Source organism: Microchirus variegatus (assembly GCF_963457635.1).
Source record: "Microchirus variegatus genome assembly, chromosome: 6".
NCBI lineage: Eukaryota > Metazoa > Chordata > Actinopteri > Pleuronectiformes > Soleidae > Microchirus > Microchirus variegatus.
The window spans coordinates 12,320,011-12,336,038 of NC_139807.1; the positions used below are offsets into that span (position 1 = coordinate 12,320,011).

A 16,028-nucleotide genomic window follows, 5' to 3' on the forward strand; every position below is an offset into this window, starting at 1 on the left:
GGAGAGTTTTCAGACAGTTTCACTTTGTATACAGAGCTGTCAAACGCAGGGACGTTGTCATTGGCATCGAGGATACGTACGTTGATTTTGGCTGTGCCAGTTTTCTGCGGGGTGCCTCCATCAACTGCTGTTAGGATTAGCTGGTGAGAGGGAATCTTTTCACGGTCAAAGGGCTTTTTGAGAATCAGCTCAATGTGCTTACCATTGGAAAAGAGCTTAATGGAGTCGAGAGTTAGGTGGTCGTTTGGGCTGAGTCTGTACTGCTTCACTGAGTTTGAGCCCTCGTCTGCGTCCTGAGCTCCCTCAATGTGGAACCGCGACCCGGTGAGGGCGGACTCCGACACCTCGAGCTGATATTCATCCCGAGGGAACTGCGGTGTGTTGTCGTTGACGTCCAAAATCTCCACCTCCACATTGTGCACCTCAAGTGGATTCTCTAATACGACCTCCAGATTATGTGAACAGGTGCCTCTAAATTCACAAACGGACTCTCGGTCAATGCGGTCACTCACCACCAGCTTCCCAGTTTTGTGATTGATGGAAAAATATCTGCGTCCACTGTCCGACGTGATTCTGATGCGTCGCGTGGAAAGTTTTCTCAGGTCCAGACCCAAATCCCGGACAATGTCACCGACCAATGCCCCGTTTTCCAGCTCCTCCGGAATGGAGTATCTAATTTGTGCATTAGTAAGGCCACTCAGTACGAAAATAACCAAATATACAGCAAAATGTACATTCTCCTTCACACTGTTACAGCATCGCGCAGTCAGAGCCATCGCAGGCATGCAGAATTTGCAGACGGGTGATCTTTCCGCCTTTTCAGCTCACTGTGCGTCCCCACCCGCCTCATTAAACCGAGGGAATAGTCCGTGCAAATCTCCGACTATGAGCAGGACGACCACCGCATCCCTCCTGGTGCACGTGAACAGTGAATTTTCGCCAGGGCTTCCATGTTTTCCTTTGTCTGTTTCTGTAATGTTTTTCCTCTGTCTTCTTCCTCTGACTCCTTTCACTGGCGCTTCCTTTTGGTCCCTCTACCTCTCTCTCCCCCTCCCTCTCCCTCTGTGTGTGTGTCGGTGTGTGTGTGCAAAAGGAGAGGGGGAGGCACTCTCAAACGATGCTGGCTGCATTTCAGCACCTCCGATCGCGCACCATCGAACAAAAATGATTAAGCTCCCAAAAGACAGCTCAACCCCTAGACTTTTATCATTCTACATACGTATAGTATATGTACGCGCCCACACACAGCGACCAGTGCCATCTGCTAATTTTATTTCCACACAATCATTCTCCGTCCTTTTTTTTGTCAGTGACACCGCCCTTTTTCCTTGTGCGCGTGGAAACTGATTTATGAAGAAGCCGGCAGATTATACGTCCTCACTGATGCAAACTCACGATTAATGAAGAACCAATCTTGCAAAACACGCGGACAATTTTGAAAATAAATAAAATAAATAAACGTCCTGGGAAGCCTGCTGTTCGACGTGCGAGATAAAGATATTTTTTTCCTCTCAGTTTTGTATCAACAAAACAACGGTTATAGGCGGGGGGAGCAGGTGCAGCTGCAGGGAGTATATCTGATCTGTTTTCATCCACAACACCAGAGCACAGGGGCGGGGGATCTGCCTGTTTTATCATATTTTAATTGCTGAGACATCGACAAAATCCATAAAGTCATATTGACTGATGACAACTATGACCCATGTCCAGATATGACCAACATCCGGCAAAAATCTCATCACAGGCAACCATTGAATGCTCACAAACACAAATATTTCCTAATGATATTTGCTCTGTCCCTCGGTAACAGTCGTTTAGTAAATCACATCACATCACCACTACACCTAAACATTTCCACACAGGACGGTTTCAACGCCGTCACGTCTGCTGACGAACTGCGCATGTGTAGTGTAGCAGGTGTCGACGTTACCCACACCATCTTGCCCTGTAATTATTCCGGTCTCGGTACCCATGTACCTCAATTAAATTAAGATTTGAATTGGATGCAGTTTAATTGGTGAAATCCCAACACAAATGCAGTCAACATAGTGGAGAGAAATTGAAGGTTGATGTTCAATTTGTTTCTAAACTGGCCCTAACCACTACAAACATGATAAGAGCCACCAAGTACGTGTAGTCTAAAAATACATCCAGAAGAGAATAATGTGTGGATAAAACACCCTTGTGTCGATGTGATCCATCACCACTCTTTAGACACGTTGTTGTGAAGACTTGGCCTTGTGAGACCTGGGTCACCCTGGCAAATGGACCAAGAGCCACCGCCCACATCATCTGTGTCCTCTCTCTTTCTCTCTCATGGCAGTGCTTGGCATCCCAGGAGACAGTGAGTCAGAGTCACTCGGATGCTGCTTTGGGGGGGATGGAGCGATTCTTCACACCCAGAGGTGAGAAGGAGGAGGTGGGCAAATGTGGGGATGGGGGGGTGAGGAGAAGCAGCCATGTGTCCGTTGAAGGAAGACAGATTATAACAAAGAAGAGTATTTACAAAATGTATTTAAAACAAAATTCTGCATGTTGATGGCTGCAGTATTGTTTCCATTTTAAACTACGTACAAACTAAAACAAATACAGTTTGCCTTTCTGTTCACCTTTAGAAAGGGTTACCATATCCCATGGCAGGGATTTGTCTCTGCATAATGTGTTGCACTGAAGAGCGGTGATAACACAGAGTTTCTTTCAGCCGAGGATAGAGTCTGGGGTTGAGACAGGTTTGTGACATTTAGCAGATGATCCCAGTGGACCGTCTGAATCTCCGTGTAATGGAGGAACACAAAGAAGGAAAACAGGCGACGTTTACCTCGTCAACAACAAAAGCACATCAAGTTTTACACCTGATCTTTGTACCTGTTTACCATGTTTTTAAAATGTCACGACTCAGTCCTTTTTCAAATACTCCCATCTGTCCCTACGTTGATTGCGCGTCGCTGAGCTGTGGATTATTTCATTTCTTACTCAAGGGAGGTGCAGATAAAGTTATCAAAATAAATTCCACCTGCAGACGCCTTTTCATTTTAAATAAATACTTGCTTAAGTGATGTTTATTTATAACATCTTGTCTAGAAAAACAATAGTTTGGCAAACAATTGTCCAACTCCTCATAAATGAATCTGCCTGACCTTGACTTTTTCATTTTCACCAAGATACTGTCACTTCCTCTCTAAATTATACTGAGTTCTTCCAGCTGCGCCTCTGTCAGACAAATGCTGTTCCAGCTGAGCCACAAGAGCCAATTATGTTTGCAGACTGATCGATAAAATAAATAAAAACAAATGGCAAAAAAGTGAAAGCTGGCACAGAAAGACACAGGAATGAATAGTGTGGATTCAGACTTTTTTTTTTTTTTAAAAAGAGAACCCTCATTTGTTCATTCTCTCTGGCAGAATATGAACACCCTCAAGACCCACTCCATCTATTATGCAAGATGGCCACCAAATTAATAACACAGTCTTCACTCATCCTAATGGATATACTGTATGGTAAGTGGTCACTCTAAAACCCATTCATATAACTTTCAGAATCTACCCCTAATTTTTTTCACTGAGTTAACGAGAAAGATCCACAATGGAACAAGTTATGGCTGAACTTTCATGAAGCGTGACTCATTACATCACCTCCTCTTTCAAAACTATATAGTCATGTGAGCTTTAATGGCATTTCAGCTGGCATTTGTGCGTGCTGACACACACAAACACAGTGTAAAACACTGCTAAAAGTAATTCTTAAATGTCAGTGCATCTTTTGCTTTTGTTTCATTTTATTTTTTAAATGGAGGCTTTGATAAATGGATGCATTGCTACAGGCAATAAGGAGCATTAAAATTATTCTCAAGAATTTGAGTGGGAGGGAAAGACTGTGAGGAGATGTTTGCAGGCTGCTGTGTGGATGTGCAGTGACATCTGTGATGTCAGGAAATGTGCAAATAACAGCAAAGATCAACTGAAATACAAACAAAACTGTCATAGAAAGGACTATGGCTCACTAAAAAAACGATGTAGTCCTATGTGATCACAGCAGACAGGGTGGGAAGGAGAGCACTGCAGATACAGTGAAACTGGTCCCTCTGTTGGAATAAATCGGTAATACAAAAGTTGGACATAGAATAATCTCCCCACTGCCCATAGGCTCTGCCATTAAGCCACAGCGCTGACACATAAACCCATCAGCAATGAAAGTGTGCATTTGAAGGAGTGAGAGAGGAAGGGAGCGTGAGAGAAAGAATGAGGGCATGGATAGACATCGCCCTATAGTGGTAGAGATTTTCTTTCTCATCTGAACAATGACCACAAGGAACGCTCCAGAGGAAATATGTAGAAGAAAGATCAGTGTAAAGGCTTGCTGCAATGTTCGGTGAAAAGGGTAGATGTGTTTATATGTAGTTAAACAGAGCTTATACACAACTTATGTCAGACACAAAACAACACTATGGCTTAACTCAAGCATTTTGTCTCTGAAGTGATTGTTTATCACAAAATTAAGTATGGAAACCTCCTCTATCTGTCTTCAGCACAACTTATTCGACAATAATAACATGAGTAGACAACTAAAATACAAAACAAAGAGCACTATAACAACCTTTTCCTTACCACAATTGTATATGCATAACATAACAAATTGTAATATCCTTGGAAGCAAGAGCCCCATGATAACCAAAGTCCTTTTAATCAGTGTGGACACAGTAAGCGGATAGCGGAGTAATTCTCTGGTTATGTTTATTTGAGCTGATCCCCTGTGTACCTTCCCTTCATACATAAACGGCATTAGACAGCTAAAAGCAGCACAAATCCCCCCGTTAGTGTCCTGTAAAGGTTAAACAGTTTCTTGGATGTCCTGGTTCTGCCGGTGCATAAATCAAACAGATTCTTGTTGTAGCACTGAACAAAGCTATCAGTAAAAGCAGGCAGGCTTTGGATACTTCCCTCTTAGGATGCCCTGGCTTTGTATCCCTGCCGGATGGGAGTGGATGCAACCCTTGCTTCTGAGCATGACAAAGCTAATCCAAAGCCTGCAACAGCATCCTAGTGCCACCAAGGGGTAAAAATGATGCAGAGTGCTTTGGTGGAAATGGGGGAGAGGGGGAGGGGTATTGATATCCCTTTTTCTTATATCTGTGACCAAATGTCTGTGACGTTCTAACTCCGTTGCAAGGCATAATTTTGTTTTGCCAATATCACTCTCATAAGCTTTCTCACTATCTCATGCTTGGGGCTTGAATCCATGATTCTATATTTGTGACATGCTCTAAAATCCTCTCACATTTTTTTGAAGTGATTCTCTAACCGCACACGTTTCCCTCACTTGCCTCATATGACGATGCTGTACATATTTGGTAAATATCCTCCTCTCCATCTCTCCTGCTTCCAATTATTGTGTCCATCCCATTTCCTTACTGCTGGCGTCCGCAACACATGCTGAGATGGATGTCTGGGTGGGGGCTGGTACTTACTGCCAGCTCCCTGGAAACAGACGAGTTCATCATTTCATTATGGCTCAGAACAGTCTCCATGGCAACGACTGATAGCAGAGCTAACCTCCGTAGCACAAAAGGACACACCCTTGCAAGGGAGGGAACAACAGGAAGTGTATACGATGTGTGAAAGACAGCTAAACAAAGACTAGGAATAAATGCATATCCTGTTCGCCATTCTGCTGTTCTGTCACCTTGTATTAGATATGATGAGGTAAAGACATTTCTGTTTTATGCTTTAGGTTCATCACTCCATCCATGTACTGCAATCTCTGGAACCACTTAACTGTGTGCTTCTACTGCAATCAATAATTCAAGGAATGTTGCAGCACTGGGGGAGCTCATACAAAAACAAAGTCGAAATTAAAGTCTTAATGTTCCCACTAAGTCATTGTCTTCACTTTAGATTTGTTTTCCTATTATTGTTATGATTATTATTTCTATAAAAAAAACACGCACAGCACGCAATGTCACCTATGAAAAGAAACGTGCATAAATACACGGTGCACACATAAAAGCCTCTTTCCCTCATCCACCACAACCCTTCGCCCCGCCCCACCGGTTTAGCTATGATTGACACTTGGAGTTGTCGGCCCCGCCCAGCCGCAGAGCAAGGCAGGAGGGAGATCTGAGCTGAGCCGAGCCGAGGGGAGCGGATACCTCGGTCCTGAAGTCTCCTGCTGCTCCTGCTGCTGCTGCTGCTGCAGCTCGTAGCGGAAAATTACCTGCCCCTCCCTCTCAGTCACATTCACAGAAAGCTGCAGCATACTGAACACATTCTGAACCACTTTTACGCAGCGAGACAGCTCCAGGCGTCGTTTCAGAAACCACAAGCTTATGCGAACAGCCGAGACCCTTGTTGTAATAAACACATAAATAAATAAATAAAAAAAATAAAGCTAAGCGACTACCTAGGAGAGGATTTACTCGGATGGTGAATGCTGCACGCTGCCATTTTTAAATCACACGCTGGCCCACATATAACCCCGCATTACGCATTACTTGTATCCGCAGTCTGTCAGAGCAGAGAGCACCTTCTCGCTCTTCTTCACATAGAACCGACCACACTAACTGACTTTTGACAGATCTGACCGCCGTGCTCGTTTGTTCCGGACCACTCCCTGAAAATGAGGTCATATCGTCTGAGTGACTCAAACGCGTCAGCAACACAAAGCACAATCGACCTCAGAGGAGGAAGAGGACCCAGTGCCACGGCAACGCACATAATAAGCAACACTTATTGATGCGCCATTTGGCGAAGCAGAGCAGGTTTGTCTCAGCTCAGCCGGTGCGCACATTCGAGATGTTAATGAAAATATATTAGATCGTGTTTACATGCGCTCTGAGGCTGATGACACGCATGTCTGCAGGAATCGACGTTAATTCCCTGTTACTTCTCTCAGCTGCTCCCCTTCTCAGGGAGTGCTGGTGAAGGAGAGGGGGAGGGGAACGGAAAATGGCTCTGACAGTATGGAGGAGGAGGAGAGGAGAGAGAGAGAAATAGAACCTGGTGTAAAATGATGAACACTATGCACGTTTTGCTGAGGAACAGCAAATGGAACTGGGACGAGGAATTATGACAAAGAAAATAAAAAATAATAAAATAAGGAGCTGCAAATAGAACTGAACAACATATATTGTGTATGAAACTGTATTAGTGTATTTCCTTAAACAGTAAACAGCTAAATGAATGTGTATTGTGTTCACCCTCTATTAAAAATGGCTTGGACAATTGTAAATGTATCTACACTATTAAAGTATCACCATCTGTGGGTTTAATGCAATAAAAGAAAAAAAAACCACATGCTGTGTATATACAGTACTGTGTGGAAGTCATAAGCATGTGAGTTGGTCTCATATACCGTAGATTAGCAAGCTGTCAATGTGTTTATCTCATATAACATATATATATGTAATGCTCAAGCATGTCTTGAAGAAACCTGGTGTAATAGACCTTTCCCACAGCAGATATTTGTCAACCTAAAATATAGAACAAACACAGGTCTCACCAATAACAATAATAAGATTTTTACTCAGGGTTTAAGGAGCCAGGATTGTGCTATTGTTCAAGTGTAACGAAGAAGGACAAACAAAAACAGGACAAAATGACCAAATCAGTCATACGCCATTAAAGGTATCTTCATAAGGCCCAGTGCTCTGCATGTGTAACTGTCACAAGTGAATGGGGAAGAGGACCAAAACAAAAAAGAATATTAGCAGACTAAAGTGTGTCTCCACAGTGACAGGTTAAAATGTCTGCTGAAGCCAAACAAATGCACTGAGATTATGTGACCTCTGTACAACTCTAACTTCAACATGAGCTCACATCCAGTAGGCCATGAACACTGTGACCACAAGGGAAAGGAAAACAATAATGTGACATGTACACATGTGGTCCACACTGAAATTATTAATATAACGTAGCTCACGGAGACTGTGAGGTGCCATGCAGGTGCACATCTTTTGGACAGTCTACATTTTCAGTCATTGGAACTACATATTTGAATGCTTTACCGCTCGACATAAGACACTCACAATCATATCCTTGAAATCTCTCAAATTCCGTCTGAAAAACTTGATGAAGGAAAATCAGAGCTGTCTTCATCAGTAGATTGTCCACATAGTGTTGTTTTTGTTTTCTTGCTTATGTCCACATAGTGTTGTTTCTGCCTTACATTTGTCACCTGGCTAGGGACTACAGACGTAAATTAGCATTGTTGCTATAATCTGGCATATTTACATGCTCAATTGTTGAATATGTTCATTAATATGCATTGTCCCCATCAAATAAAACATTTAAAGAATTTAAAAAATGAAATAAAACTCAATGAACCCAATTTCAAAGATGAGACTTAACTGATATTAAGTATCAGTATCATTAAATCTGTGAGCAAGACTTCATAAATGCAAACCTGATAACTTAAGCAAAATAAAACAATGCTGTCAATTTGACAGCAGTAATATGCCAGTTGATAGGTAATGAGTGGAAGTGTCAATAATTTCCTAGCAAGTGCTATGCTAACACCAGGAAGTCCTCCTAGCACTTCCTGATATAGCATGTCAGGAAACCAAAACACTGGGTTAGCAGCAGTTGCAGTTCACTCCTGCCAGCTGAGCAACAGACTCTTTCACATAACAACATGATTCACACTCACAGCTGATTATTTACAAACAGAGTCGACTGAACAGTACATTGTACTCACAAAATGGAGGCTCACTCAGGTGGAATCTCGTCATTGTTACACGATGAAACCCACGCGGTGAATAAACAGTTTCCCTTAGTGGCCGCAAGCCGCCAGAGGCAGCACTGAGCACAGGGCACGCAAACCACGCAACCCGGAAACGGACGTAAACGCGCGAATTGTGTTTTTAAATAGCTTGTTGACATTGAGCTCGCCTTCCTCACTCACACAAACAAACAAACAAAGTGCTTATTTGACTCGTGCGTGACTGTTGTAGGAATACGCCGCTTTTGCCCGAGTGCGTCTAACGCAGGTTATCTCAATGCGGAAGTAATGTGTTTAGCTACCTCGTGGAGAAAATGAACGCTGAGAAAGCGACTTTGCTAACACGCGCCACACTGAGGATACTATGGACGTCTTTGACCCCTTTTGCAGCGTCTCGGTTGCCACCTGAACTGCCATGGACGGACTTATCTGACAACGTCTGCTGTCCTCCGAGAAGAAGCAAGCTTCAACTCTTTCAAACCACCTTTCAAGTCGACGGACGGTGAGTAACAGGTCCCCGATGAATTCATTCAAACCAAATAATAGCTGGCCAAACCGCTCCCATAGTTAAGATACTGTGATTTGTTTATTTATTTTAAGCAAACTCCTGCTTCCTGGCAACACTTTTATGATTTACTTCACCGTGTAACGACTCTTAACCTCCATTTCACAACTAACAAAGACAAAGAGGCTTCAAACTTTTCTAGACTGTTGACAATTGCGACACCGGGTGCTGTGTGTCGTTATCATTAGTGAATAAAAAAACCTTGCCAATAAGATATTCATAATAATGTTACTTAGGCGTGGCTGCTCGTGCAGGTGACCGGTTAACTCATAGATCAGTTGTTTTGTACTGATTTGTATTTATATTTTGTGTATGTCCGTGTTTTTTTAATTTATTTATTGCCTTTTGGGAACAAAATTTTTGTAATTTTTTTTACTTTAACTGAGTAGATAGAACTTCTAAGAAATAATAAGTAATTGAATTTCATACAATCTGCAGAAGGGTTACTGGTGTATTTTAGTTACTCAAAATTTGTATATTAACGGGATACTTTTGGCGGGATACTTTTTGCGCACACTGACCATGGTTTTGCCCTGTGGTACAGTCCTATTACAGTTGGTACAGTCCTGGCGCAGTCCTGCTTGAAACTGAGCAAATCAGTACCATGGACAGCGCTCACACCTCATACACACAGTGAAGGACACAAAACCAGAAACACACAACTGAGCCGAGTCAGTAATGTAACACAATTTGTTGTCTACAATGATTCTATTTTACAATTAATCTGAGTTCCCAAGAGATTAAGTGGGGAACTACACTCACCAACTCACCTTTTCTGTATTAGGTAAAGTTTGAGTCCTGGAATACGTGTCTCCCCCGTTAATACTGATCAGCTCCGCATCTATAGGTGGATACGGTGTGGGGAAAACCACTACGTCACTTTTGAGCGTGTCTGAACTGAAACAGACGTCATACTGCTGAGTAGCTTTAGAATAAGACCAGCTCCCGTCAGGGTGGGTGGTGATCATGGGGGCGCTGTACCTGCTGAAACTGCTGTCTGTCCTGTGGCATTTGACAGCTATTAAACTGATGAGGCTGAGCAGAAAGATGGCTGACACCGACACAATGGCGATCAGCAGATACAGGTTTAGTGAAGTGAAGCTCTCGTCCTTTATGGGCACATGTCTGAACTGAGTCTGGATGTCAGCTGAGCTTTCAACCACCATCACCTCTATAGACACAGTAGCTGACAGGGAGGGTTCTCCGCTATCAGAAACCAGCACCACCAAGGGGTGAGTTTTCAGGTCATTGTCACTCATTCTCCTCTTAGTCTTGATTTCCCCGGTGCTGGTTCCGATCCGGAAGAGATTGTTTCCTTTGGACTCAGAGAGGTGATAAGAAAGCAGCGCGTTGTATCCAGAGTCTGCGTCTACAGCCCTGATCTTTGCCACAATGTGTCCCGCTTCAACATTATAGGGGATGCTCTCACTGTTAACGGAGCCGTGCTCAGAATAGGGCGCAAGAATCACGGGACTGTTGTCATTTTCATCCAGGATAAAAAGGTTCACTGTCACGTTGCTGCTGAGCGGAGGAACACCAGAGTCTGTGGCCTGAACTTTGAACTGAAACGTTTTTACCTCCTCAAAGTTAAAAGACTGTAAACTGAGTATGTCTCCAGTCTCTGAGTTTACGTTTATAACTGACCCGATTACATTATTTTTATTATTATTATTATTATTCATAACCGAAAACGCTACTCTCGCATTTTCATCCACATCAGCATCATCTGCAGTCAGTGTGTAGATTACACCACCAACATGACTGTTCTCTTTGACAAAAATGTTTATCACGGGCTCTTTAAAACGAGGTGCGTTGTCATTGACATCAGAAACGTGGACCACAATAACCCTGGTACTGGAAAGAGGCGGGGCCCCTTCGTCAGTCGCAGCTATTGTCACGTTATAATGAGAAGCTCGCTCTCTGTCCAGAGGTCCGTCTACGACCAAAGAATAATGATTTTTGTATGTATTCTTAATTGTAAACGGTACTGGGTCCACTATTCGAACCTGAACAACGCCGTTTTTATCTGAGTCGTTATCTCTTACTGTCATTAGTCCAACCATCGTGTTCAGGGCTGCGTCCTCCCTTACGACGTCGACTAAAGATGTTACTGATATTTCGGGTGGATTGTCATTAATATCGTTGATTTCAACGAGTACCTTGCAATAAGATGCCCTCGGACTGTGTCCTTTGTCTTTAGCCTGTACTCGAATTTCAACTGCATGGTTTTTTTCGTGATCTAACTCACCGTTTACTGTAATCTCCCCGGTTACGGGATTAATTGCAAATTTACTCACATGATTATCATCGTCGTGGTTGATAAATGTATATTCTATTTCTCCGTTCAGACCTTCGTCTAAATCCAGAGCATTTACAGAAATTACAGCTGTACCTTCGTGTGCGTTTTCTGGCACGGACGCTTTGTACAGTGGCTTGTCAAACACTGGAATATTATCATTTACATCTTGCACATTAACTGTTATGTACAAAGTGCCTGACTTCGGTGGTTTTCCTCCATCCACAGCTGTCAGTGTTAGTTTGATAACTGTCTGCTTCTCTCGGTCTAATGCTTTCTGCAGCACCATTTCAGCGGACATAGACTGCTCTCCACCATTCTGCTTATCCAGGGTGAAATGCTCGTTTTGGCTCAGCTTGTAGCCTTTAACTGAATAAGTACCGATATCCGCATCGAAAGCATTTGGGAGAGTGAATCTTTCACCAGGAAACGCTGACTCGGACACATTTAAAACAATCCCCGGAATCCGAAAAGACGGCGCATTGTCGTTTATATCCAATATTTTAACCTCAAAGCGATAGAGATTAAGCGGAGAGTTAACAATGGCTTCCACTTCCAGCGAACATTTGACATTACGAGAGCAAAGCTCCTCTCGGTCTATTCTGTCTTTGACCAGAAGAATCCCAGTCTTCACACTGACTTCGAAATACCTCGTATTAGGTCCCGAAATCTGAAACCCCCTGTTTTCCAGTTCTTGGACATCTAAATGCAAATCCTTCGCCAAATGTCCAACAGTGGCACCCGGGTTAGATTCCTCCGAAACAGAATATGCAATCTGTGCTGCTCCAAGCCTCAATATATGAGCGAGATTGAGCAACAAATAAATCCAATGCCGCGAAATACGTGGTCCTTTCATCCTGTCTGCAGCCTGCTGGACAGTTAATTCGTTAAAAATAAATCCAGCAGTAACATTTCTCAACACTCCATCAACCCAGTGCGGTGAAGATAGTCTGGACTGCTACAAACAAAGAATGACAAACCCTCTCTCTCTCTTAGACGAAGAGGGAGGTGCGTAGTGAAGAAATAGACAACGTGTTTCAACTCGCCGGTGTGAGAGCGACATCTTGTGGTATTGTTGCGTTCAAATCCACATTGACAAACTGAGACGCAACAATCGCAGTCACCGTTGTTGCATAACCTTAATACACGTATTTTTCGGATGAATGAGCTGGAAAATCTACACATTTAACATTTAACTGCAAAGTTATTTCATTGCATGACTGTATGACTGATGTTAGTCGCATAATTTTAGTTTTAGTTTTCCTGTATGAGCCACCTTTCATCTTTAAACGATGGTAACACCAGGCTCCTGTTAAACCATATATATTTTTATTTATATATATATATATATATAAAAGTGCAAACAACTGCAAATTGCCAACATGTCCCAGAGGAACACATTTATGATGCAGTATTTCAGGAAAGTAGTACTAAATTTCGACCACACACAGCTGCCACACAACTCTTTAAATAGTCACCTGTAATTGCTTTTCAACAGGTTGAAACATTAAATTATTGGCTTGCTCCCTTGTGTTTTTTTTTGTGCTTATATCCTTACCGTGTCTTTATTAGGTAAAGTCTGAGTCCTGGTATACGTGTCTCCTCCATTAATACTGATCAGCTCAGCATCTACAGGTGGATACGGTGCGGGGAAAACCATCACGTCACTCTTGAGCGTGTCTGAGTTGAAACAGACGTCATACTGCTGAGTAGCTTTAGAGTAAGACCAGCTCCCGTCTGGGTGGGTGGTGATCATGGGGGCGCTGTACCTGCTGAAACTGTTGTCTGTCCTGTGGCATTTGACAGCTATTAAACTGATGAGGCTGAGCAGAAAGATGGCTGACACCGACACAATGGCGATCAGAAGATACAAGTTTAGTGAAGTGAAGTTCTCGTTCTTTATGGGCACATGTCTGAACTGAGTCTGGATGTCAGCTGAACTTTCAACCACCATCACCTCCATAGACACAGTAGCTGAGAGGGAGGGTTCTCCGCTATCAGAAACCAGCACCACCAAGGGGTGAGTTTTCAGGTCATTGTCACTCATTCTCCTCTTAGTCTTGATTTCCCCGGTGCTGGTTCCGATCCGGAAGAGGTTGTTTCCTTTGGGCTCAGAGAGGTGATAAGAAAGCAGCGCGTTGTATCCAGAGTCTGCGTCTACAGCCCTGATCTTTGCCACAATGTGTCCCGCTTCAACATTATAGGGGATGCTCTCACTGTTAACGGAGCCGTGCTCAGAATAGGGCGCAAGAATCACGGGACTGTTGTCATTTTTATCCAGGATAAAAACGTTCACTGTCACGTTGCTGCTGAGCGGAGGAACACCAGAGTCTGTGACCTGAACTTTGAACTGAAACGTTTTTAACTCCTCAAAGTTAAAAGACTGTAAACTGATTATATCTCCAGTCTCTGAGTTGATGTTTACCACCGACGTTATGGGGATACTTTTTGACATTTCATTCAATAAAGAAAACTTAATTTTTGCATTTTCCTCTATATCAGGATCAACTGCAGTTATAGTTAATATTTTGCCCCCCACTGCACTATTTTCTTTCACATATGCATTAATCACAGGGTCTGAGAATAGAGGTGCATTGTCATTCACATCAGAAATTTGAATTGGAATAACACTGCTGCTTGAGAGAGGCGGGGTGCCTCCATCAGTGGCTATGATGGTGACATTATATTGAGAAACACTCTCTCTGTCAATAGGCCCATCAACTGTTAACGAATAATAATTTTTGTAATTTGGCTTCAGTTTAAAAGGCACCAAACCAAGAATGTTGGCAGCAGTGACGCCATTATTACCCCCGTCTTTGTCAGTCACAGTCACCAAAGCAACCACCGTTCCCATCTCAGCATCCTCTCTAACTGGACTCAGAAGAGATGTGACGGTGATTTCAGGGATGTTGTCATTAACATCAGTTACTTCTAGTAACACTTTGCCATGGACGCTTCGAGCAGGCGTGCCTTTATCTTTTGCCTGTACACGGATGTCATATGCCGAATGTTCTTCATAGTCTACTTTCCCCGTTACAGTTATTTCCCCCGTGTCTGGGTTTATGGAAAATACAGCTCGGGGATTGAAATTTCCCCTCTCAATGAAAGAATATATTATCTCACCATTTATTCCTTCGTCCAAATCTGTAGCACTGACCGTCAGTATAGACGTTTGTAATTGAGCGTTTTCAATGACCCTGGCTTTATACAGAGGTTTACTAAATACTGGTGTATTGTCGTTTATATCCATAACATATATAATTATTTTTAATGTCCCAGACCGGGAAGGTTTTCCTCCGTCCACAGCAGTTAAAGTCAGATGGATAACAGACTGTTTCTCCCTATCTAAAGATTTCTGTAGCACTAACTCAGCAGACTCGCTGTGCTGTCCGGCGCTCTGTACGTCCAGTGAGAAATATTCATTTGCATTGAGCTTATAGCTCTTGACCGAGTTACTGCCCGTGTCTGCGTCATTCGCCATTGGGAGGAGATATCTCTCTCCGGTATGAGAAGATTCTGAAACATTAAAAGTCGTCTCCCTTTCCGTAAAAGATGGCGCATTGTCGTTAATATCAATAATCTGTACCTCTATGCGATGCAGATGCGTGGGATGGCTCAGAATCGCTTCTATATTCAGGGAACATTTTGCCGTGTTTGAACAGAGCTGCTCACGATCAATCCTATCGCAAACGAATAGCGCACCCGTCTTTAAATCCACGTCAAAATATGTATTAGAATTCCCAGCGACAACTCGAAAATCCCGTATTCCCAGTTCCTGAACACTGACATGTAAATCCTTTGCAAGATTTCCCACTACCGTTCCTTTGTCAACCTCCTCGGAAACGGAGTAGGAGAGCTGCGCCGTAGATCCATCGCACAAACAAAGCAAAGCTATGATTTGTATCCAAACCGTGACGGTCAGTCCTCCGCGTGCCATCGCTGACACAGAACGACAGCAAAAGTAATTCTCCAACATGTCCACACTTATTGTGAATCCAGACGAAGCCCCGTCTGTCTTGTGGCCATTTGTGCTCTCACAAAGCACCAATGGACGACTGCTTCAAACACAAAGGAGGGGTCTGGGAGGAACGTGTGCTACACGGATGTTATGGTCTCGAGCGACATCATCTGTTTCTTTCGTGGTAGTGTAGAATTAAATTAGACACTGAACTATGTTTGTGCAGTCGGGCAAAGCATTGTAACATTTTAATTGAGTGGAAATGGAAATTATATAATGTATGTAACTTTTGTATTCAACATAATATGCTATAAGGAATGTTATTGTGCAAGTCAGACCGTCTTACGTAGGAGTTCAGCACCATGGACAGCGTCGCAGTGTGGAAACTCTCAAAGTATCAACGTCTTTGGTGCTTAAATCGTCAGAATTCATTCATTCATTATCATCATGCCACGATTTCTGTTCTGTATCGAAGACTTGCAGGCAATTGATAAAAA

General features: G+C 43.0%; 2 protein-coding genes across 3 annotated transcripts in view; both read right to left on the reverse strand.

Annotated features, from left to right (window-relative positions):
• Positions 1 to 16,028, reverse strand: part of pcdh2aa1 (protocadherin 2 alpha a 1) — a gene marked incomplete at its 5' end in the record, with an annotated part of 170,015 nt that overhangs the window by 16,623 nt on the left and 137,364 nt on the right. The window lies entirely within an intron of this gene.
• LOC310928703 (protocadherin alpha-2-like) lies at positions 13,120 to 15,510 on the reverse strand (the record flags this gene model as incomplete). Its single annotated transcript, XM_083891343.1, has 1 exon — positions 13,120 to 15,510. The coding sequence occupies one exon, from the start codon at positions 15,508 to 15,510 to the stop codon at positions 13,120 to 13,122; it is 2,391 nt and encodes a 796-aa protein (XP_083747469.1).